At 37.7% G+C, this 25,358-nt stretch overlaps 1 protein-coding gene across 1 annotated transcript in view; it reads right to left on the reverse strand.

The window, feature by feature from the left end:
* Positions 1-25,358, reverse strand: part of LOC126336283 (trans-Golgi network integral membrane protein 2-like) — a 185,865-nt gene that overhangs the window by 96,016 nt on the left and 64,491 nt on the right. The window contains exons 6-7 of the mRNA XM_049999805.1: positions 17,180-17,263; positions 135-218 (exon numbers count right to left, since the gene is read on the reverse strand). Of these exons, the coding sequence (XP_049855762.1) occupies positions 135-218; positions 17,180-17,263 (168 nt within the window). The remainder of the gene's footprint in view (positions 1-134; positions 219-17,179; positions 17,264-25,358) is intronic.

Below are 25,358 nucleotides of genomic sequence, written 5' to 3' on the forward strand. Positions count from 1 at the left end.
ACAACATCTAACTTTCTCTGAATCCACTAGAGCTACCATTCATATTCACACAATACAGTACATAGGGAGACATTCATTTCATATCACTAAGTAAGGTCCAAGCTATGATAGCAACAATAACTGTAATGAATTACCTAGTTTCTTGGTTTCATCAACCGAAGGAGGACTTTTTGTGGTTCTAGTCAAGTGGCTTATCTTCTTAGTTACATCTTGAGGCTCTGTAAAAAAAAATTACTTTACTCATTGAACTGAGAGTCCTTTCGTCATTAATTTGTAGTTAGACCTTTATGACCAGCGAGAAAAGATATGACAGTAGCCCTAAAAATCTTTGATTCAATGCATAACACGTTGTTCTATCAGAATGTATAAAATGAGGTCATTTGGACTCGGAAAGCATATCCTAACAAAAACAACAGAACCAGCCACGGTAAAAGTAAGCTGAAATATATACATTAACAAAGTGTAGCAGCTATGAGACAATCAATAGTTAATCCTCATAAACTGCTACAGAATAAGTCCACTCACCCAATTTATAATACACTGAAGCATCAAAGGAGCTGGTATAGGCTTTCGTGATCAAATACAGAGATATATAAACAGGCAGAATACGGCACTGCAATCAGAAACGTCTCCATAAGACAACAAGTGTCTGGCACAGTTGTTAGACTGTTTGCTGCTGCTACAATGGCAGGTTATCAAGATTTAAGTGAGTTTGGATCTGGTGTTACAGTCAGCACATGGGTGATGGGACACAGCATCTCTGAGGTAATGATGAAGTGGGGAATTTCTCATATGACCATTTCAAAAGTGTACCTTGAATATCAGGAATCTGGTAAAACATCAAATCTCTAACATTGTTGAAGCTAGAAAAAGATCCTACAAGAACACAACCAATGACAACTGAAGAGAATCGTTCAAGGTCACAGAAGTGCAAGATTTCCGCAAATTGCTGCAGACTTGAACACTGGGCCATCAATAAGTATCAGCATGTGAACCATTCAATGAAACATCATTGATATGGGCTTTTAAAGCTGAAGGCCCATTCGTGTACCTTTGATGTCTGCGCGACACAAAGCTTTACACTTCGCCTTGGCCTATAGACACTGACACTGGACTGTTGCTGACTGGAAACATGTTGCCTGGTCTAACTGTATCGAGTGGATAGTTGTGTATGGGTATAGAGACAACCTCATGAATCCATGGACGCTGCATGTCAGCAGGGGACTGTTCAAGCTGGTGCAGGCTCTGTGATAGTGTGGGACCTGTGCAGTTGGAGTGATATAGGACCCCTGATATGTCTAGATATGACTATGACCAGTGACACATACATAAGCATCCTGTCTGATCACCTGCATCCATCCATGTCTATTGTGCATTCTGACGGATTTGGCAATTCCAGCAGAACAATGTGACACCCCACACATCCAGAATTGCTAGAGTGGCTCCAGGATCACTCTTCTGATTTTAAACACTTCCACTGGCCACCAAACTCCCAAGACATGAGCATTATTGAGCATATCTGGGACGCCTGCAACATGCTGTTCAGAAGAGATCTCCATTCCCTCATACTCTTACAGATTTATAGACAGTGTAACCATACTCCAAATATTTCATGTACATACTAAAGCCAGTTTTTGACTCACAGTGATTGTCTAAAAGAGCATATCTCCCTGTCTGTAATACCTGGAAATGTTTTGATGTTGATGAACCAAGCTGATGAACAATAAGATGTCATATGTACTACACCACTACTTCAATAATGTCAAACTTCATATAGTCTTAAACTGAATTTGTTATTCACAATAAGTTTGCTAAAAGATCAATGTTATCAGAATGAGTCCCAGATTGCTCAAGGACCCTGATGGACAGGTAAACTCAATAATAATGACTTCTGCAAATAAAATAACCAGCACTAATCTTGGCACCCACTACAGTCATCTGCCTCTCCCTGAATGCAACAAAACAAACATTAAATCTCTATGAATACAGCACAATGGGTAGTATCCATGCTATAACACTGGCAAAGCTCCAAACTTTGATAGCAACATTGCGAGAAATGACTTTTGTCTATCTTCTTGGCTTTTTCATTGGCAGAACTTTTCATGGTTCTTGTAATATAAAGAGATTTCTTAGGTATGACTTTAGGCTATGCAAAGAATAATACTAAGCCCATGACATGGAGAACAACTATACTTTTCTTGTGATAAACAGTAAGATAAAGAAATAACCAAATTCGTTTTAAACAATATAATATTAACAGAGGTAGATATTCCGCCATTAGCTGGCCCAGGTCCCAACTTCAGGAGCGTCTATCTAGATTGTGGTGCACTCATTTTTGTCTGTGAGGAGATGCACACAGTAGAATGGCTCTAGGACAAGGTGCCCATGATATCCCCATGGGAAGATGCGAAGCTGCTGGTCAAGATGGCAGCGGATCTTAAGACTGAAAAAATATAATTATGGGTACCTAAGATCCTTAAGGAAGTCTCTCCCAATCCTCTGTTTGGGAAAATAGGGGCCCAAAACCCAAAAGTCCTGACAGAAGACTGGAGAATGATTAACCAGAAGGTTGCTCCAGAAGGATGAACCCTGGTGGTGGAGCTTGGTGAGAAGTCCCTGAAGGCGATGCAGGAGCAGGAGCTGAAACTGTTTTTACGGTTCTCGCAGGTCACTGTCAGGGTTCTCAAAGACCTCAAAAATGGCAGTAAGACGGAGCCTGGAGGTGCTGCAGATTAAACTGCAGCACAGTAGTGGGACCTCTGCTGCCCTGAGCCACTGCCTGGGAAGACAGGAAGTGGAATTAGCCCTGATACAAGAACCCTATTTATACAAAGCAGGTGTATTGAGCCTCGGAGGCACTGGAGGTAAACTGATCTATGCTAGGAATCTAAGAGACTCCAGAACATGCACCTATGGTAGAAATGGCATTTCTTTCATGCCAATGATGGATTTCTGCTCAAGGGACTTAGTAACCATCAAAATGCAGCTATGTGAGGAAAGTATCACGAGCGAAATTATTTTGGCCTCAGCATACCTTCCTTACGAAGACAGCTCTCCCTCTCCCTTGGATGTGAGGAGACTGGTAGAGACTTGCCGTTAGCAAGGTGATCAACTGGTGGAGGGATGCGATGCCACTGCCCACAACCTAGTGTGGGGCAGCAAGGACACCAACAGTAGAAGTGAGTACCTTCTTGAATTTCTCTTAGCTAACAACTTAGAGGTCCTGAATAGGGGCAATGAACCTACATTCAGAAATAGCAGAAGGGAAGAAGTAATTGACATAACATTTGGCTCCATGACGACGGGTAGCTATGTCAAACAATGGCATGTGGTACTGGAGCCATCCTCATTGGACCACATGTACATTAAATTCTAGGTTGAAATGGGAATGAGACAGACCATGGCCTATAGGAATCCCAGGAAAACACACTGGGAGACATATAGGAGGGATCTTGACCTAGACTTACGGAAATTAAAACCTTGATAAGGAAGCCAGTAGAATTTGAGGAAGTGGCAGAGGCTCTTACCTGTGCCATAGTGACCTCATATCAGGACAACTGCACAATCACCAGGAAGTGCACAAATAGGAGTATTCCTTGGTGGAATAACTAACTGGAAACACTAAGATAACAGCTATGGAGACTGTTTAATATTGTGAGACGTAAAGGACAATGGGCTAAATATCATAAGGCCCTTGTTAATTACAATCTTGCAATAAGACACACGTAGGAGGCATTCTGTTAGGAAGTGGAGGACACAGCAGCACAAGCCAGAGTTCACAAGATTCTCACTAGAGTACCAACCAATCCAGGAGGTACGTTGAGGAAGGAGGATGGGTAATATACAAGGACAGCACATGAGGCACTGGAATTGCTCCTCAAAACTCACTTTCCTCAATATGCTCTGCCAGACAACACAGACCAGTATGTGATCCCAGAGAGACAACGGTTCTCAGGCACTTGAAGAAAGAAATGGGAATCAGCCAAAGAGTGTGTGAACTTCAACAAAATCCAGTGGGCAGTGGGAACATTCCAACAGTTCAAGTCACCTGGCCCAGATGGAATTTTTCCAGCTCTCCTGCAACAGGCAGGAGGAAATCTTATAGGAGTTCTATGCAGGCTATTCAGGGTTAGCCTAGCAGTAGCAATCATTCCCAATGCCTGGAGAGCAGTGAAGAAAGCCAGGGAGAATTGATCATACCAAGGCCAGGGATATGAGACCAATCAGTCTGTTCTCCCTCATTCTCAAAACATTGGAAACGCTGGTTAATGTATGTCTTGGGGGGAGGAGGCTAAGTAGGGTCCCTCTACACCTGAACCAACACGCATACCAACCAGGTAAATCATGTGAGAAAGCTCTCCATCAACTTGTTGGGAAGGTGGAAAAAGTAATTCACTTCCAAGAAATAGCCCTCTGCATCTTCCTGGGTATCGAGGCGGCCTTCAGCAACACGACCTTCGATTCCATGGTAAGGACAGCAGAGGTGCATGATCTGGGGCCCACTACATGTAGGTGGATCAGGGCCATGCTTAGTGGAAAGAAGGTAGAAGCTACCATGAGGAATGAAAAGATGGTAATTAAGACCACTAAAGGCTGCCCACAATGAGGAGTTTTGTCTCCTCTATTGTGGAATCTAGTGGTGAATGAACTAATTGAGGAACTAAATTCCAGATAATGCTTCTGCCAAGGACACACATATGACCTTGTCATAGTAATACTTGGCAAATTCACTGACACAGCCAGGAATATGGAACAATGAGAGTTGGACATTGTGCAAAAATGGTGCATTAAACAGGATCTGAGAATTAATCCTAAGAAGACTGTTATGGTGCCATTTACGAAGAGACATATTCACCATGCAAGTTGGAATCTAAAGCTCTTTGATGAAGCTCTATCTGTAAAGGTGATAGTGAAATATTTAGGGGTAACCTTGGATGAGAAGCTAACTTGGACCCTTCATATTAAGAGCATCTGCTCCAAGGCAAAAAGTACTTTAGTGAGTACTAGGAGTGTTTGTGGCAAAAACTGGGGCCTAAGCCCCAGGGGTATGCACTGGATATATACCACAGTGGTTAGCCCTAGGATTTCCTATGAGGCCATAGTGTGGTGGAAGAAGGTAGAACAGCGGGTTGGTGCTAAGGAGCTTGCTAAGGTGCAGAGATTGGCCTGCTTAGCCATAACGAGTGGAATTAGCAGCACACCAACCGCTGGAATGGAAGCCATGCCAGATATGCCTCCACTTCGCCTTTGAGTTAAGATGGAGGCAGCAGCTGGGGCACACAGACTTACTGCCCAAAACTGGGTCTCATTTGGCTATCCAGAATTGCGCACTAACATAGTGAGTGAGGTAAATATAGGTATGGCTGGGGAAATGCCTGCCGACTATATAATAACTCCCAACTGCTTCGACAAGCCTTACAACATAATAATTGCAAGTAGGGAGCAGTGAGAGAAAACAGTTCGACACTGTACGGGGGGACATCATTTGGTTCACCGATGGGTCGACAACAGACCAAGGTGTTGGGGCAGGGTTGTACAGGGTTCAGCCAAGACTGGAGAGCATCATCTCTCTAGGGAAACTGGCCTCTGTATTCCAAGCTGAAATTACTGCAATCAGGGCTTGTGTGGAGGAGAGTACGCACAGGTGCTACAATGACCATAGAATCTACATCTATTCAGACAGCCAAGCAGTCCTGAAATCATTGGCAGCTCCTGCAACAAGATCTAAGATTGTTGCAGATTTCCACAGGGCTCTGGTGGAGCTAGGGGGAAGCTAGTGTGGGTCCCTGGCCACTCAGGGATCTGTGGCAATGAACAAGCCAATAGATTGGCTAGGATGGGGGCAACAATACCATTTATTGGACCAGAACCTGTCCTGACAATCACCAAAGCTACGATCAAATTAGAAATATGGAACTGGCTTAGGAAACAGCACATAGGATATTGGACCAAGGTCCATAAACAAAAGCATGGTAAGATAATGATGCCCATGCCATGTTTTAAAAGAAGCTCTGTAATCCTGGGATTGAACAGGAAAGAGATCAAACTAATGACTGACTGATGACTGGCCACGGAAATTTCAAAGAACACCTACACACAACGGGTATAACAGAAGAGGACCCTAAATGTACGATCTGTGATGAGGGTGAAGAAACTGAATCACACCTAATCTTTGAATGCATGGCATTGGAGAGTAAAAGATACAGAATCTTCGGGACAACTAGACCTGAAGAAATTGTGTCTAACGAAAAACTGGTAGAGGGACTCCTTGCACTATTTAAGGGAACTGGCTGGCTTTACTAGATGTTAGGGAGCAATACCACACAATAAACCTAGTTTTGGTGCAGGCAGACCTAAGCTGTTTTAGCTCCCCTGTTAAAATCTGTCAATCAACATCAAGTATTTTACAGTCGTGACCTTGTGTGTCCTTCATGAAAACATGCTTAGAGTAGAATTAAGTTGTTTTGCTTGATAGTGGAAGATGGTGCTTGTAGGTTTTCTGTACAGTCTGTAGCAGAGTAAGAGACCAGTCTTTATGTAGTTTAAGATTTCAGTAGCTTCCAGTCAGAGTCTGCGAACAATCTCAGCTACCTCAAACTCAGGAAATGTTAACAACCATTTATGGAGTTTTAAAAAAAAAAAAAAGAAAAGAAAAGAAAAGAAAAAACACGAAGACGTCAATGAATACTGCATCTTCAGTTCCAGATGAAAATTTTGCTGGTTAAGACTGATCAGCACAAAAGAGATGTTTATTATTTTCATCGGTCAGAGGGTAAGAGAATATCATAAAGGAATGCAGATGATAATCAGTTCAATGTTGTTGTTGTTGTAGTCTTCAGTCATGAGACTGGTTTGATGCAGCTCTCCATGCTACTCTATCCTGTGCAAGCTTCTTCATCTTCCAGTACCTGCTGCAACCTACATCCTTCTGAATCTGCTTAGTGTATTCATACTTAAGATTTAAAAATACACATAAAATGTTTTAACTTTTATTACTGGTGCTTTTGAAGAAAAGAATGGAAACAAATGCTTCTGAACAGACAATGGACTTAGCTTATCAGCAGAGCAGTGCAACATGCAGAGCAGATGAACATGCAGAGCAGTGGAACACTAGTTACAAAAATTAAATGAAAATTTGAAGTATAACAGCCCAGTACACAATAAAAGACAAACAGAATAGACATAACAAAGAGAGGTTATACATTCTGTATTTTCTGTATCTGATGAAAAAATGAAATGATCTACAAAGCAGACTTGAAAAAAGTAGCAGCATAAGGACACTTATGTAGAAAGGCATATTTATAGCATTCGTTCAAAAGAAATGCAAAATCCTTGTCAACAAAAGAGATCAACAAGGGAAACACAGTATAACATTCTACAACAAAACTGAATAATGCAAAAGACCTGATATCATCAAATGACAAAGATGTGTACAATAGATGAGAAAGGGTGCCATTAAACACATCATATCTTGCATTTTTTTTCACTTGTGTTGGTTCTTTAAAAAAAGAATGAGATCCTTTCTGTTAAGATTTCTAATGTCCATGACTATTTGAAACTTATGCAAAATACAATAGTGAACTGAACAAAAACGTTGCCTCACATAAATTGTTAGAGAAAACTACAGCTTAAAACACATGCAATAGACAAAGTATCTTTTGAAAAGAAAATGGAACAGTTTACCACAAAGTTAAACACTTTTTATACTCTCTTAAAACTTACACCATATGCAACTGGACCTAATTAAGGCAGACAAGATGAAGAAAGGGAAGAGAAGCATTGCTGGGTTATTGCAAGGTGACAGCTAGGCCAGGCATTGTGTTTGCACCATGCATCCCCCTTTTTTTATAAGGATTAGACATGGATAATAATTAAAGACTCTGCGGCAGAGCCATTTCAAAATATACATTAAAATAAATTTCTCAGTTGTTGTTGTCGTTGTTGTCTTCAGTCCAGAGACTGGTTTGATGCAACTCTCGTTGCTACTCTATCCAGTGCAAGCTTGTTCATCTCCCAGTCCCATCTGCAACGTACATCCTTCTGAATCTGTTTAGTGTATTCATCTCTTGGTCTCCCTCTATGACTTTTACCGTCCACACTGCCCTCCAATACTAAACTGGGGAACCCTTGATGCCTTAGAATATGTCCTACCAACCGATCCCTCTTCTAGTCAAGTTGTGCCACAAATTGTGCTTGCCCAAAATACAGATTGAATAACGTCGGGGATAGGCTACAACCCTTTCTGTACAAATTGTAAATAGCCTTTCACTCCCTGTATTTTACCACTGCTACCTTCAGAATTTGAAAGAAATTATTCCAACATTGTCAAAAGCTTTCTCTAAGTCTACAAATGCTAGAAGCAAAGGTTTGCCTTTCCTTAATCTATTTTCTAAGATAAGTCGTATGGTCAGTATTGCCTCATGTGTTCCAGCATTTCTACGAAATCCAAACTGATCTTCCCCAAGGTTCTTCTACCAGTTTTTCTTATTCATCTGTAAAGAATTCATGTTAGTATATTGCAGCCATGACTTACTAAACTGATAGTTCAGTAATTTTCACGTCTGTCAACACCTGCTTATCAGTAACATATTACATTCCATCCTGGAATTTCCATTGTTTGATTTCAGGTACATATTGCCCGCCCCCAGTAGCTGAATGGTCAGTGCAACAGACTGTCAATCCTAAGGGCCTGGGTTCAATTCCCGGCTGGGTCGGAGATTTTATCCGCTCAGGGACTGGGTGTTGTGTTGTCCTAATCATCATCATTTCATCCCCATCGACACACAAGTTGCTGAAGTGGCGTCAAATCGAAAGACTTGCACCAGTCGAGCGGTCTACCGATGGGAGGCCCTCGTCACACACCATTATTATATAGTAACATATTAAATTATTAAACAACATTCCACAAATTTCCCACGTGGAATTCAATAATATCAGTCAATTCTTTTGGAACTGTTGATACAAGGTATCACACAATGTTTTTTGAATGAGCAGTAGCTAATCTAAAGGCAGCAACTTGAAATGCCACCTAGCTCCATGTAGCAGACGTTTGGGGGAGTGACTTCTTCAGAATACAGCTCTGACGTATGTCGCAATGGCTCTGATCTTTCAGCCTAAGGGTGTCCAAGCAATCTGCACACTATTTTCACGTTCCACTACTTACATTAAAAGGAAATGAAAAAGAGTTGCTGAAACTTTGCTATTGCATCCCTGTCTCTATATATCTCTGTTATGCTTTGATGCAACATTAATCGATGTTTAGTATTAGGGTTTTAGACAGTTTACTTGTTTCTGCCATTGGCTATTCTATCTAGGGTTAGAATAAGTTTGCAAATGTCTAGCCAGAGTGCACTAGGGTACAGCAACGTAAGAGTCACCACCCAGTGAGAGTTTCATGAATGACTAGAGGTAAAAGTGTGAAATAATATATCCTTTGCACAAAATATGTCCCATTACTTTAGCTTCCTTGCTTGTCAACTTTGGGTAACATGTGTTATTAGCAAGTCTTTTTTTGTGAGTTTTACTTTCTTGTAAATAACAACAGCATACCACAAGTTTGAAAACAACACAATATGAATCCAGTGTGCAATTTACCAGGTTAAATTTTGGAACATGCAGTTAGGATGAAAACCACCCAGGCACAATGTAAACATGAATCAAGAACAAAACAATGTCAATCCAGGGGAAGGTATATTCGCAGTTTTAATAGGGCAAGGCAAGGCAATAGCTAAGTGGCTGTGTGTGCAATACCACTTGAAATCCATATTTTTCTAATACACAAGCACAAATACGGTGTGTAAATTGCCATGGTGGTTGCTTGGGTTGCTAAAGTCAGCCAATCATGCCATAAGATCCATTACATCATGGAAACACCACTGTTTCATCACACAAAATCATAAACACTGCAGCTTGAGCACACAAAACATTAAATGTCTGAAGTTTAGAAATGAAAGTGCCAAAAATATTGAGCATGCAGCAAAGCTAATGTACAACACATTAAAAATCTGTCTAAAACCTATTTTTAATATGATTTGTTGTGGTCAACTGTCAGGAAATGTGACATTGGAGGATGAATGAGCTACCTGTAGGTTTTATCTTGGCGTTGGCTTCTGATGTTATTTAGTAGTTGATTATGAAATGCAAAGAAGACACATTAAATAAATGTTTGGCTAGTGTGTGATATTGCCCCCCCCCCCTCCCCTCCTCCTCCTCCTCCTCCTCCTCCTCCTCCTCCTCCTCCTCCTCCTTAAATCTTGGTTGTAGTGACAGACTGATCAGTAGTGCATCCTGAGGTCTAGGAAAGTTCCAATCAATAAATGTCGGAGGCTTCCCCAGTATGGAAACCACAAACCTCACCTGATAAGAAGTGTTCACAGGTGACAAAGGTTGCAACTTAAACAGCTCAAAAAAACATTGTTGTTCAACTGGTAATTCACTGGACAGTCAAACGAAACTTGGTTAACCATTCTCCTCTGACCATTAGGAGTGGCAGCATAAAAGAGCATTTAACATCACTCAATCATCCTCAGTCATACAATTACCAACATAATTTCACTTCATTAGCATTCAATATATCCTCTTCACTTTCCACCACAAAACATCATCTACACAACAGAAACAATATCACTTAAAACAGCTGGCACACAAGCCCTTGCCTACACATAATACCTTCAACCACATAATTCCATGTCCTATCACCTGCACCCACTTAACCAATAACTGGATCAAATATCTCTATGTATATCCACAAAAATATCAAACTCATGCATCAGCCAAAATTTGCTGTCCTCTGGGGGATAACAGACAATCATCATCATATGCTCATTTAACAATTGAATTGGATTATTTACAGAAAACTTCATGATGGAACAAAATACTGTGAAGCAGTAGTCAGAATGCCCAACTTCTTAAACAGATGTCTACAATATGATTGTAAGTGCACACCAAATATTATTCTTACAGCATGTTTCTGAGCAATGAAGGCTTTCTTTCTTCAAGGTAACTTACCCTAGAAAATTATTGAATCAAAATATGCAAAATATGCAACATATTGATTTGTCTCTCCCCATAAGATCTGCAAAGATTCTAAGTGCAAATGTGACTGAACTAAGCTGATTTAGGAGTTCCAAAATGTGATTTTTAGAGTTTAACTTCTCATCAATATATATATCCAAGAATTTTGAAGTTTCCACCCTATTTATTATTTTTTTGCAATGAGTTACACTCATCACTTGTGTCAAACTCCTAGATTACTAGCTACGAGGTGTGTTTTTTTAAGTAAGTACCAATTTGAAATTAAAAAGAGACATGCTAAGATATCTCAATAATTTTATTTTTACATGAAAGCCTGTACCTTAATCTACGCACTGACGCCATTACAGTCTGATTCTTCCTTGTTTATGTTGTGTACTGAGTGTTTAAGATGCCTCAGATAACCGTCGACTGTGAAGTATGGGCTGTTATAAGATTTCTTAGTGCTAAAGGCCTAAAATCAATTGATATTCATCGTGAGATCTGTGCAGTTTATGGAGAAATCATTATGAGTGATGGAATGGTAGGAAAGTGGGTGAGAACATTTAAAGATGGTCGTACAAATGTGCATGATGAACAACGGAGTGGACGCCCTTTGGTCGTTAATGAGAGTTTGGTGCAGGAAGTGGACAATAAGGTGAGAGAAAACAGACACTTTACGATTTCCTCCTTGTGGGATGACTTTCCTAATGTTTCTCATAGTGTTTTGTATGGCATTCTGACTGAGCACTTGAATAACCAAAAATTGTGCGCATGTTGGGTACCGAAAATAATGACAGATGTGCACAAAACCAAATGTTTAGACCGTGCATTGACTTTCCTTGAGCAGTACCACAACAACAGTGATGATTTCTTAAGCCAAATTGTTATGGGCGATGAAACATGGGTGGCCTATGTCACACTACAATCAAAGAGACAGTCCATGGAAGTTGAGCAAGGGCATCATTTTGCTGCAAGACAATGCCTGTCCCCAGGTGGTGAATCAGATCAAAGATCTCATCACATCTTTTCTAGATCATCCTCTGTACAGCCCCAATCTTGTGCCCAGTGACTACCATCTGTTACTGTACTTGAAGAAACACCTGAATGGTCAGCATCTTCAAGACGATGACGAAGTCAAAACATTGGTAATGCAGTGGTTAACAAGTCAGGTGGCAGAGTTCTATGAGGAGGGTATTCAATACTGGTACAACATTATGACAAGTGCCTCAATATTGCTGGCTGGAGTGGCCGAGCGGTTCAAGGCGCTTCAGTCCAGGACTGCACTACTGCTACGGTCGCAGGTTCGAATCCTGCCTCGGGCATGGATGTGCGTGATGTCTTTAGGTTAGTTAGGTTTAAGTAGTTCCAAGTCTAGGGGACTGATGACCTCAGATGTTAAGTCCGATATTGCTTAGAACCACTTGAACCATTTTTTTGCCTCAATATTGATGGAAATAATGTAGAAAAGTAGATTAAGGTACAGGCTTTCATGTAAAAATAAAATTATTGAGATATCTTGGTATGTCTTTTTTTAATTTCAAAACAGTACTTACTTAAAAAACACGCCTCGAACTATTGTCATCTGCAAAAAAGTAAAATTTAAAAAAAAATCATCTGGTTGTTCAATAGTATACAAAAGATCGTTTACATATATGAGGAATGATAAATAACCCCATAGGTGATTTCTTCCCAGTCAGAATAATGCCCCTAGAATACATAGGTTGAATTAGTTAATACAGCTTTCTGAATTCTTTTGGTTGGATATGACACTATTCATTGATTGGTTATACCATCATCAGTCCATGAAACTTCCATTTTTCTAGGAGAATACTGTGATTCACACAGTCAAAAGCCTTAGATGGGTGTCCAAGATGTGTGAGAGAGGAGAAACAAAATCACATTTCAAGAAGTGTAACGCAAATTCTTTTCAGAAGAATGGAAAAACTGGTAGAAGTTGATCTTGGGGAAGATAAGGTTGGATTCCAGAGAAATGTAAGAATACATGAGGCAATATTGTCCCTGTGATTCTTGTTGGAAGATAGGTTAAAGAAAGGAAAAACTATGTTCACAGCATGTGCAGACTGCAGACTTGGAGAAAGTTTCTGAAAGATATTGACTGGAATAAACTCTCTGAAATTCTGAAGGTAGCAAGGGTAAAGTAAAGAGAATGAAAGGCTGCTTACAATTTGTACAGAAATCAGACAGCAAATATTAGAGTCAAAGGGTATGAAAGGGAAGCAATGGTTGAGAAGGAAGGGAGATAGGGCTGTAGCCTATCACTAATTTAGAATAGGAAGTAAAGTTCAGGGTGAAGAAATAAACATTTTGAGTGATTTTTCCTTTATGTGGAGCCACAGTCACATAAAACTTATGGATAGATATGACTGCCGTAGGACTGTATGATATGATTCATTACATCAGTTGTTAGTCATTGCTAAGAGTTACAAATGTGAAAAGTCATCTGACTTGTGTGGAATAAAAGTCATCCTTATATCTTTGGTTATATAAACATGATGTGTCATAAGTAAAAGTGAAAACATTGCTGTGATATGCTAATTGGCTGGTGACTTGCATGACTTATTAACAGGAAAAGGCTGTGAAATAAGAAGGATGACCAAATCACAGGTTCACACTTCATTTAACAAAGTGTAGCTGCTGTAACTCAATGAAATGGAGTGTATCATCTGCTTCATTTCACACTTTTTTCCTGTTAATAAGTCTTGGAAGTCATCAGTAAATTAACATTTGACAAAAATGTTCTTGCATTTACTTACAAAAGATGAGGCTCATATATTTACATAATTCAGATGATTTGTGACATTACTGACACTTAAAAATGGCTAAAGGCTCGAATCAAGATTGTGTAACAAAGCATATCATATAGTCAAATGGCAGTTATATCTTACCATAAAAAAATGTTTGAGGTTTGCTGATGATATTGTAATTATGTCCAGACAGCAAAGGACTTGGAAAAGCAGATGAATGGAATTGACAATGTCTTGAAGGAGGATAAAAGATGAATATCAACCAAATCAAAAAAAGGATAATAGAATGTACTTGAAATAAATCAGGTGGTGATGAGGGAATAGCCTCTATTCAAGAAAGGGGTTAAAGAGATGCCATCAAACTACAGACCAATTTCACTTTTGCCAGCATTCTCAAAAATTTTAGAAAAAGTAATCTACAGGCAGCTTCTCAACCATCTGACCACAAATAATATATTATCAAGAACACAGTTTGGATTTCTGAAGGGTTCTGATATTGAAAAGGCTATTTACACCTACAGTGAAAATGTACTTACTTCATTAAATAACAAGTTACAAGCAGCAGGTATTTTCTGTGATTTGTCAAAGGCATTCGATTGTGTAAATCCTTTTAAATAAATTAGAATTCTATGGTGTCACGGGCAGTGCTGCAAAATGGTTCAAGTCATACCTCACTAACAGGAAACAAAGGTTGTCAGTGCAAGGGACTAGTGAATTAAGTCATTAGTCATCATCAGAATGGGAAGAAATTACATGTGGTGTCCCACAAGTATCCATCTTAGGGCCATTGCTTTTTCTTGTGTACATTAATGATCTCTCATCAGTTACACTGCCAGAAGCAGAGTTCGTTTTATTTGCAGATGACACAAGTATTGCAATAAATAGCATGTTGAGTGTAGTTCTAGAAAGATCTGCTAATGATATTTTCATGGATATTAATAAATGGTTTAAAGCCAACTCACTGACATTAAACTTCGAAAAGACTCGCTATATGCAATTCAGAACCTGTAAGAGGTTTCCACCCAGCATATGCATAAAGTACAAAGAAGAGCAGATAGAAGAGGTTGACAGTCTTAAATTCCTGGGATTACAACTTGATAATAAATTCAGTTGGGAGGAGCACACCACAGAACTGCAGAAACACCTTAACAAATCTGTATTTGCAATTCGAGTGTTAGCAGACATAGGCGACATAAAAGTGAAAAAGCTTGCATAATTTGCCTACTTTCATTTCATAATATCATATGGTATAATATTTTGGGGTAACTCTTCAAGTCAAACAAACATTTTCAGTGTCCAAAAGCGTGTAATATGTATTATTTGTGGAGTAAACTCATGGACGTCTTGTAGAAACCTCTTCAAAGAACTGGGTATACTAACTACTGCCTCTCAGTATATTTACTCCTTAATGAAATTTGTCCTAAATAATATATCTCTTTTTCCAACAAACAGCTCAATTCATACATACAATACCAGGAAAAAAATGATCTGCACAAGGACTTAAAAGCACTTACTTTAGTTCAAAAAGGGGTCCACTACTCAGGAACACTCATCTTCAATAATTTGCCAGCAAACATAAAAAATTTAGTTTCAAATAGAGATCACTTTAAAAGAAGCCTGAAAGACTTACTAGTGGCCAACTCCTTCTACTCCATTGATGAATTTTTTAATAGAAACAAATGATGTGTTGTATATATTCATACTATTAGTATTGTTATTTTAGCTTAAAAATATATATTAAAAAAATGGTGACATGTTCCACATCCATGAGGACCTCCTCAACACGGATCTATGGAATGAAAAACTAATCTAATCTAATCTAATCTCTAATCTAGATTAGAAAACAAGACACTCAAAGCAGTAGATGAGTTTCCCTATTTGGGCAGCAAAATAACTGATGATGGCCAAAGCACAGAGGATACAAAATATAGACTGGTAATGGCAAGTAAAGCATTCCTGCAGAAATTTGTTAACAACATTTCAGTGATAGGAAGTCACTTCCAAAGATATTTGTCATAGAGGAGACTAAGAGATAAATACAGTAAGCTGATACAGACGGATGTCAGATGCAGTAGTTATTCAGAGATGAAGACCCTTGCACAAAATAGAGTAGCATGGAGAGCTGTAACAGAGTATTCCTCAGACTTAAGATCATAACAACAACAACAACAGGTGAGATATTGTTCTAGAATACAGTACCTTCTCAAAAATTTTGGAAAATGATGTCTACAATGAAACAGAGCAGTAGTTATTGAGGCCTCTCCTGTTCAACAACAGCATATTTCAGTCTCTCTAAAAAAATGCCTTCACTTAGTGATGCATTACATATTTCAGATAGGACGTGGCTTATTAAATGGGAACAAAACTTCAGCAGTCTATTAGAAACACCATCAAAACCGAATGAGCTTTTAGTTTTGAGAGAATACACAGTTTTCTTAATTTCAGAAAGTGAAGTTAGTGATACATTCATATGGCTGAATTTTATGAAAGTTGCATTTCAACATACTGCTGTGATTTTTCACTTACATTGCTTGTCCTTAAGAAATGGTTATTAAATATATTTGCTACCTGTGACTCATCATTTATGGGGAAACTTCCATTAAGTTCAATAGTGATATTATCCTGTTCTTGTTTCACTGCATTCCATATAGCCTAAATTCTGTTGTGACAAATACTGATTTCTGATATAATGTGCATGTTCCTTGATTTTTATATTAATTTCTCTTAGCAATTTTGATGACTTTCTGTATGTGCAACTACTCATAATCTCTACTTCTTCTTGCCAACAGATACCTTTCCCTTTTTTCACATAATTCTTTAATCCCTTTAGTGATCCATGATTTTTTATGAAGCCATTTAATGACCTTCCTGACTAGCTTAATGGAATGTTATTTTCAAATGATGACATAAATTTGTCATGGAATAGATTAAATTTTAAGTTAGCACATAGTTCATTATAAATTTCATTCAACGTCTCTTGTGAACTGTTCTTAAAACCTTTTGTCCTGGCACCATAAATTATTCTAACTGATTCCCACTGAGGAGTATACATACTGTAAGGTACTGTCTTAATTGTCTGAACCCACTGTGCATCATAATCATCAGAGAGGTTATTTGTTACTGGGCAAACAGTTATTTTCTTGTTTCGAGTTTCAGCAAAGAAAACAAGATAATAAAGCATCAAGATTTCAAAAGAAATATGAAGATTAGATGAATACAAATGTCAAGTGATTTTCAAATAAAATAAGCCATGCTGATATAGGAAGCGACTACAATCATCTTATACAATGAATCTACTAGAGCTACAATTCATATTCAAGGAATACAGTACATTGGGTGGTATTAATTCCATATCATTAACAAAGGTCAAAGACATGATAGCAACAAGAGAAATGAATTACCTAGATTCTTGGTTACATTACTGGAAGTACAACTCTTCCTCGATCTGATCACAGGACTTGTCTTTTTAGGTATGTCTTTAGGATCTGAAAAAAAGGAACACTACAAGCAAGAGTAGCAACACACTTTTAATGTGACAAATACATAGCCATAAAAGCAATCAGATTCACTTTTAAACAATCAAATGTAAACAATACAGCTTGTTTCATTTGTAATTTGTATTTACTGCGACATGAACAGCTAGAGAAGATTTGTCAACTGCCACAAGATTCTTAAATTCAATATGTAACTTAGCAGTATATCAGGATGCATGAAATGAGTTCATTGGTACTTGGGAAGCATATCCTAACATTGAAAGACGTTATTACACCTGCAGTTACTGATAGTTTCAAATATTCATCACTTCCTAAGTTAGCATCGCACAAGGAGATCTTTAGGAATAGGAGTAAGCTGATACAAAAAATTACGAAGTGCTGCAGCTATTACACACTGATTTAATAGCTAATGCTGATGAGTTGTTTTAGAATAATTCCACTTTCTCTGGTTATGTTAATACCCATCTACTTAAAGAAAAATATCTAACTAATACAATAGTATTTGCTATTATTCAATGCTTGGTATCATTTGCTTTTATGATGCAGTGCCATAATACTGTTCCTAAGTTGTCATGCAGATTGGTCAATGCTGGATTAAACCAGTGTGAGATCCATTGAAGTTGAAGCCCTTGGTTTGCTTTATACCTAAAAGTTTAGGAAATAAGTAAAACAGCACTTTACAAAAAATGTTGCTCAATTTCATTTGGACAAATTTAGAGATAACATTAAGTCTATGCAAACTACATTCATTGTTGATTAAAGTGAGGTCATTTAGGCATTCTTGGCCCATGGTGTTCCTTAATTCATTTGTGTTTGATTTCCTCCAGCTTCATTAGTATAGTAGAGCCACTGACATTGTAATACTTCACATTTTGTTTATGTTGTCTTGAAGTCTGTTGCTATCATTCTTCAAAGCCAGTCACCACTTTGGCTTTTGCTAGAATATCTGAAAATGTGGACTGCACTGCTTGGACATAATTGTGTAATTATTTATAAAGGGCACAGTTCATATTAAGCCCTTGATTAGATGAGTGCACCCATGTGCTAGTTGCTTGCAAGCATGATTTTGCTCCAATAGATAGTCATTATTTCCATTATCAACTTATCCATCTTCAAAACTAGTCCATATTCCTTATTACAACACTCTACCTTTTGATCCATGTAATTAGAAATGTCATCCAAAACTTGCTTAATAATACTGAAACTACATACAAGTGCCTTTGCAACATCTGCTCAGACCAACCACCTAAAGCCTGACAACCTTTTCAAAGACAGGAGTTCTGAACCAATTTCTTTCAGTGTTTTCAAAAGAAGGCCCTGTAGATGGTTGAAAGTGTTAAAAATGTAAAGAACAACAAAAACAGTCAATTTTTGACAAAATAATTTAATTGGTTAGATAAAAAATCTACTTACCAAGAGGCAGCAGAACACATACATAAAAGAATTTTGTAATTAGGCAAGCCATTGGTTCTTTCTTCACACAGAAGGGTTGAAGGGGAAGGATTGATTGATCAGTCTTTCCTCCTCAGCACATGTGGTGAGTCGTGAAAGTCACCCAGTACTGTTGGTCAGGGGAGACTTGACCACAGAGGATGAGAAGGAAAGAGTTACTGATCAAAGTCATGGTTCAGGGTGACTTCCCCAAAATTTACTCCTTTTCCTAGATCTCTCCAGTCCTTTCCCTTCACACATCTTCCTTCCCCTTCAATCCTCTTGCCTGAAAAAGCAGCCACTGGCTCCAAAATCTTGCCTAATTACAACCTTCTTTTATGTGTGTTTTCTGCCAGCACTTGGTGAGTAGATTTTTTTTAATCTATAAATGCATAGAAGTTTTTAAAAAATTGAAGCAAAAGGATGTTTCTGTACAGTATTCTGTAGTATACTTGCCAAGTAAATTTAATGAAAGTGCAATGCAAGGGACATATTCTATATATTTATTTATTGTCTTAGTTTGTGCTACTAAGCTGCTGTACTTTCCACCCATGTTGCTGGCATTGTCACAGCATTTCCCACAGTGACCTTTGGTACCAATGACATTCTCATTTCAAAAATCTAGTAAGCTTTCAGCAAGTTGCCTAGCAGTAGGGCCTTCCATGTCAAAGCACCTTACAATCTTTCCACTGGCCCAGAGGCCATACATAGTCCACTATCACAGTCAGTTTGTTTAGATGCAACATATTCAGAGTGGAATCCAATGAAACAGAATAATATTTGCATCTCCTCAGTTTGCAAATGATATCATCACTTATACTTGACCCAGTTAGATGGATAAATTCCTTGCATGTTGTTTTCCCAAATATGATCTATGTCACTTTGTTTATTTGCATGAATATTCATATTTTGGACAACAAAAATGTCAAATTTGGCTATTATTAGTAATAACACAATTAATTTCCACTGCGAGGTGATCCAAGCATTTGGATCTGGAATAACATGACCAATCTCTCACTTGAGTTTTATTCATTGTTTGTGAAAAATGACTTGACAGAATTGTGATTTATTTTCTTTGCTGTAATCAAATAATTACTGCCCATACATTGCACTTCATTGTTTCAATTCACAATCCAATAATGACAATCAAAGTTGTTTGGATACTCACCAATATCTTTCATTCCATTTTTGGCTTGTAGAACATGTAATAACATCAGTAACAAATAATATAATTTTCACCTTTCTTTGGCTTGAAGAAGACCTCTCAGATGGGTCGCCATGCTTTTGACTTCTCTTTGGATCTACACTTAAGCATTACATCATTTAGTTATAGCTGTTGTAATTCTGTCTAATTAATGTGGTGGCCATCATTTGAATTAAGCATCATTTCCAGTGTAATCAGAAAACAAAAGGATTTCTAGCTTGTGCTTCTCTTTTCTGTCTGTGCTTTCTTGGGCAGCTGTATAGTTCACACCATAACATCTCTGTGTCAATACCATAATGTGATAGTGGCAATCTGTACAGTGTAAGTGTGTGTTTATGTAGAATACATTTATTAACAGTGACAATGTCTGTGTTGTAATTCAGTCTACTATCCTCATGCACATCTCAATTATGTTGCACACTTTAAAATCATAACTGATTATGGGACCCATGTATGAGTGTGATGAGCATGTTTTAGTTCGATGCGAACAAAGATCACCCAAGATGAGAGACTTAGCAAATATCAAGGAAGAAGACAATATGACAACAGAAGACTATATAAGAAAGATACTGTTTGCCAATAATGAAGCAAAGGGACTTAACATCTGATGACAAAACAGTTGCCAGCTTCTTACTTACCAAGGTGCCTGTGGAGAAGTATGAAGACCTCATTAGAAGTTTAGAAAGAGACTGACCACAGATGTTTCCCTGAGAAGATTAGAATTAGAAGGGAAGTGCCTGGAATTAAATGCCAAGTCCACCAACAGCCAAGAACAATCCAAAGCAGATGCAGTACAAGGCAAAGGTCAGCAACAAAACAAGTTTATCAGGAGCCACTACAAGCATCATAAACAAAATCAAGAAGGTGGAAAGAACGCATTCAGCAGAAACCGATTCCATTTCTCCTTCATTCAAACAGACCACATTGTCCGGGAGTACCCAGATTTCCATGAAAAACAATTAAGTGGTGCACTGAGCAAGTAGAATATTGTGAAGAAATCAGCATAGATGTAAGTGGGTGTGAGCTCAACAGCGCTAAAAAAGTTACAAACATTTATTTATTTTATTTATTTATTTTTGAGTTTGGTGGATCCTTGATGCAAATCGATTGCTAGGATGTAGAACATGTCCGGTTATTACAGTAATTGCCACAGGTAGAAGATCATGAGGCAACCAATTTAACATATATAAGAAGATACATGAAAAAGGACATCCACATGTCAAATAATGACACACAAAAATTCAGATAATAACACAGACATAGATGATTGCATAAATAATAGTGCAGTAATGACATAGATGATTACATAAACTAATTTAAAGTAATTCATCTAAAACATATTCTGCCAACAGGTGATATGCTAATCTATATAATCATTTCTATCAGAAAAGCATGAAATTAAACACAAATTCAAGAAGTATTACACATTATCAAAGAATTCCTCTAAAGAATAGACAGAATTATCCAAACGATAAAGTTTTAGCTCTTTTCTGAATTTAGTAATATCCCCAATGACTGATTTGATATGGACAGGAAGTTTATGGAACACTTTTCTACTTGAATAATGAACTCCTCTCTATACCATGCTGAGATTTTTAAATCATTGTGGAAATCATGTTTTCTTCTTGTATTGTGATCATGGTACACACTATTCATTATGTAAATTGCATAATTTTGAATAAATTTCTGCAAAAAGACCTAGGATGCACTCTACTCATAATCCTGATAACTCTCTTCTGTGCAACAAAGACTTTATTTGCTGGTGCTGACTTTCCCAGAATATGATGCCATATGTCATAAGTGAATGCAAATAAGCAACATATGCAGTTTTGATTGTTTTCATGTCACAAACAGATACAATTGAGCGAATTGGTCAGTGATGTGGACAGACCAGTTTAGTTTGTTATCAATATGTAAACCAAGAAATTTGGAAGATACAACTTTCACTCTCCACATTTTATTTCAACATTTTACAATTTTTTGTTTACTGTTTGAAACTGAATGAAATGAGACTTATTAACATTGAGGGACAGACCATTTGCAGTGAACCAATCTAGAACTTCTTGGAATATAGTGATCGCAGTGTTCTCTAGACTGCAGTTCGGTACCTAATCATCTGCAAATAGGGTGAAATTTGCTTCTTGGGTCACACACCATGAGAGGTTATTTACAAAAATTAGGAAAAGTAAGGGACCAAGCACCGAGCCCTGTGACACTCCACATTTTAATGCACCCCAAACAGAGCTGGTAGGTGACTTTGCACAATTGTTTAATACTACCTTCTGATTTCTGTCATCTAGATAAGACTCAAGCCACTTCCCTACTTTATCTTTTAAGCCAAAATGCCTTACGTTTCTTAACAGATCTTGGGATCTACAAAGTCAAATGCTTTTGACAGATCACAAAAGATTCCGACTGGTGACATTTTCTTGTTTATTGATTCAAGGAGTTGGTTGAAAAATGAGAAAATGGCTTGTTCAGTTGAAACACCTTTCTGGAATCCCAACTGATTTGGATGTTATATTTGCTACATGAGCCATGATTCTATTCTACATAAGTTTCTCAAGAATTTTTGAAAGACTTGTTAACAATGAAATTGGGTGGTAGTTATAAACCTCTGCTTTATCACCCTTTCTGAAGAGTGGTTTAACAACTGCAAATTTTAGTCTATTAGACAGTACCTTGATTTACACATTCATTAAATATGTGACACAGAACTTTAAGAATATATTTGTGGCAATGTTTCAATACTTTGATGTATATATTATCCACACCAGTGGAATTTTTGTTTTTCATTTGGCATATCACCTTCTCAATCTCATCTGCCATGACGCAGGGTACATACATCAGGCTAATTTTTATGTGAACTGCTTTTTGTAGAAGGTTCATGGCTTCATCCATAGACCCTTTACATCCAATTTGATCCACTGCTGTCAGAAAATGACTGTTGAAGAAATTGGCAACTATTTCCCCTTCATCTACCATGCTTCCATTGTGACACACTTGGATACTGTCCGTATCCTCTGAAACTTTTCGTGTCTCCCTTTTTACCACCTTCCAGATTGTTTTTATTTTATTATTTGATTTGTCAAATTCGCATTTGATAAACATACTCTTGGATTTTTTAATAACATTCTTTAGGATGTTGCAGTACAATCTGTAGTGCTCCTTATCCTGAGGTTTATCAGAATTTCTTAGTGAAACATAAAGCATTCTCTTTTTTATACATGAAGTTTTTATTCCCTTGGTGAGCCACTGTCTCCTACAATCATACCGGTTTGTTCTTTTTGAAATTTTCTTAGGAAATACAGCTTCAAAAAGGGTAACAAATTCATTTAGGAAAAGGTTGAATTTATCATTTACATTTTTAGCCTGATATACTGCCTCCCAGTCTAACTGCTCCAAATGCCTACTGAAGGTTTCCAGATTATCACTGTTGATTAACCTGCATGGTCTACTGATAGAACTGCTCTTGTTAGCAGGACTTACATTGTGTATTTCCAACAGAAAGACCATTTAAGATTTTTGTTACAAATATATTTTCAATTCTATTATTATCTACAAAAATATTGTCAATCAGACTTGTACAGTTCTTTGTTACCCTGGTGGGAAAGTCAAAAACTGCCGTCAGATTGAAAGAATTCATTACATTCTCAAACTCTGTTCTGTCATAGTTAAAGGTAAGAAAATGTACATTAAAATCACCAGGCACTATTATTTCTTTGGTTTTGGAATACAAGTAAGTTAAAAGTGATCCTACTTGCTTGAGGAACACACTCGCCTTTCCTGAGGGAGCTCTGTATACAGCAATAACATAAATAGGCAGTGTATTGACAAGGAGTTCAATGCAACAAGCCCCAAAATGCTGTACAACACAACATTTTTTTTACATCTGTAGATTTGTACACTATATTATTTCTAACATACATTATGATATGTAGTTGAAGTATGAGTTGAAGAATTTGCATGGCTGCATGCAAGAAATTTAAAGGTTGAGATGTTGTTAATTCTAGTGCTTCGGATTGAACAGTCTGTCTCAAAAGTGCACGGAATTAAACCAAACTAGTTACATTCAGCAGACACTAAGATAATTTAAAATGCATGAATGCAAGGACATAATTACACCATGTGATGATAAGTGTTTTGGTGAAGACAAAAATGAAAAGCCATTTGATCAAAAATTGTTTCTAAAGGCAGTGGGTTGTTTGCTATATATTTCCACGTGTACTCAGCCTGATATTGCCTTGAATGTTGGAAGGCTGGGCCAGTTCAATTCTAAACCATGTATTTATCTTGGGGCCAGAGTAAAACGGTCCTTCACTGCCTGCAGCAAACTAAGGGTTTGACTATATGTTTCAGAGCTGATTGTTCTAACACTACTGCATTTAGTGATGCTGACTAGGCAAATGACCCAGCTGATTTTAAGTCTATAACAGGGTACACCACTTTGTTAGCTGGAGCAGCATTAACTGGAAAGTAAAAATCAGCCTACTGTAGCAACCTCCACAGTAGAAGCTGAATACATTGCCATTTTTCGAGACACATAAGGAGGTGGAATGGTTTTCAGATTTTCTAAATGAAAACGAAGTGTTCTGAATTTGTTAGACTTCCACTGTAGGTCAGTGCTGACAACACAGGTGCCATTAAGATTGCTAAGAAAAAGTGTGTATTAGAAAAGACCAACCATTTCAAGATGTGCTATCATAAAGTCCATTAGACTGCCTAGGGTGGTTTTCTTAAGTTTAAATAAGTGTCAACTACTGAAAATGTGACAGACACTTTTCACTTAAGGTCTCAGTGGCATTGAAACTGAGAAATTCACAGACATGTTAAGATTAATAAGTATTATTTCCATTTGGACTACCTGTCATCCATGCTTTGTCTCATTTCTGTTCTTATGTTTAATACTAGAATTTAGTAGTGTGAGACTATTAAGTTACTTTCTAGTGAAGTCCACCAAGGGTAAGTGTTGTTATTCTGTCTAGTTAACGCAGTGGCCATTATTTGAATTCAGTGCTGTTTCTAGTGTGCTTGGAAACTAAAGGAATTTCTAGCTTACATTTCTCTTTTCTGTGTGTGCTCTTTGGGACAGCTATGTAGTTCACAGCAAAACATATCTGTATAAACAATAAAAAGTGACAGTAGCCCCATTCTGTACAGTGTATGTGTGCATTTATCTGGAATACATTTATTAAAAGGGACAATGTGTGTGTTGTAATTAAACCACCAATTCTAATCAACATCTCAAAAATGTTACACACTTTTAAATTACAACAGCATCTGTTACAGTTTAGCCATCATATTGCAAAATAGTGCAAAGGCAGCAAAATTTTCTTCAAACTCATTCATTTACATCAACACAGCTTAGCTGTTGTGTTCTCTGAGGTACTTAATTGTAAATCTCAAAAAGATCTACGTAACAGCCCATAACAGCAAGCAATTATCTTGTAC

Source organism: Schistocerca gregaria, chromosome 2 (assembly GCF_023897955.1).
Source record: "Schistocerca gregaria isolate iqSchGreg1 chromosome 2, iqSchGreg1.2, whole genome shotgun sequence".
NCBI classification, from domain to species: Eukaryota; Metazoa; Arthropoda; class Insecta; order Orthoptera; family Acrididae; genus Schistocerca; species Schistocerca gregaria.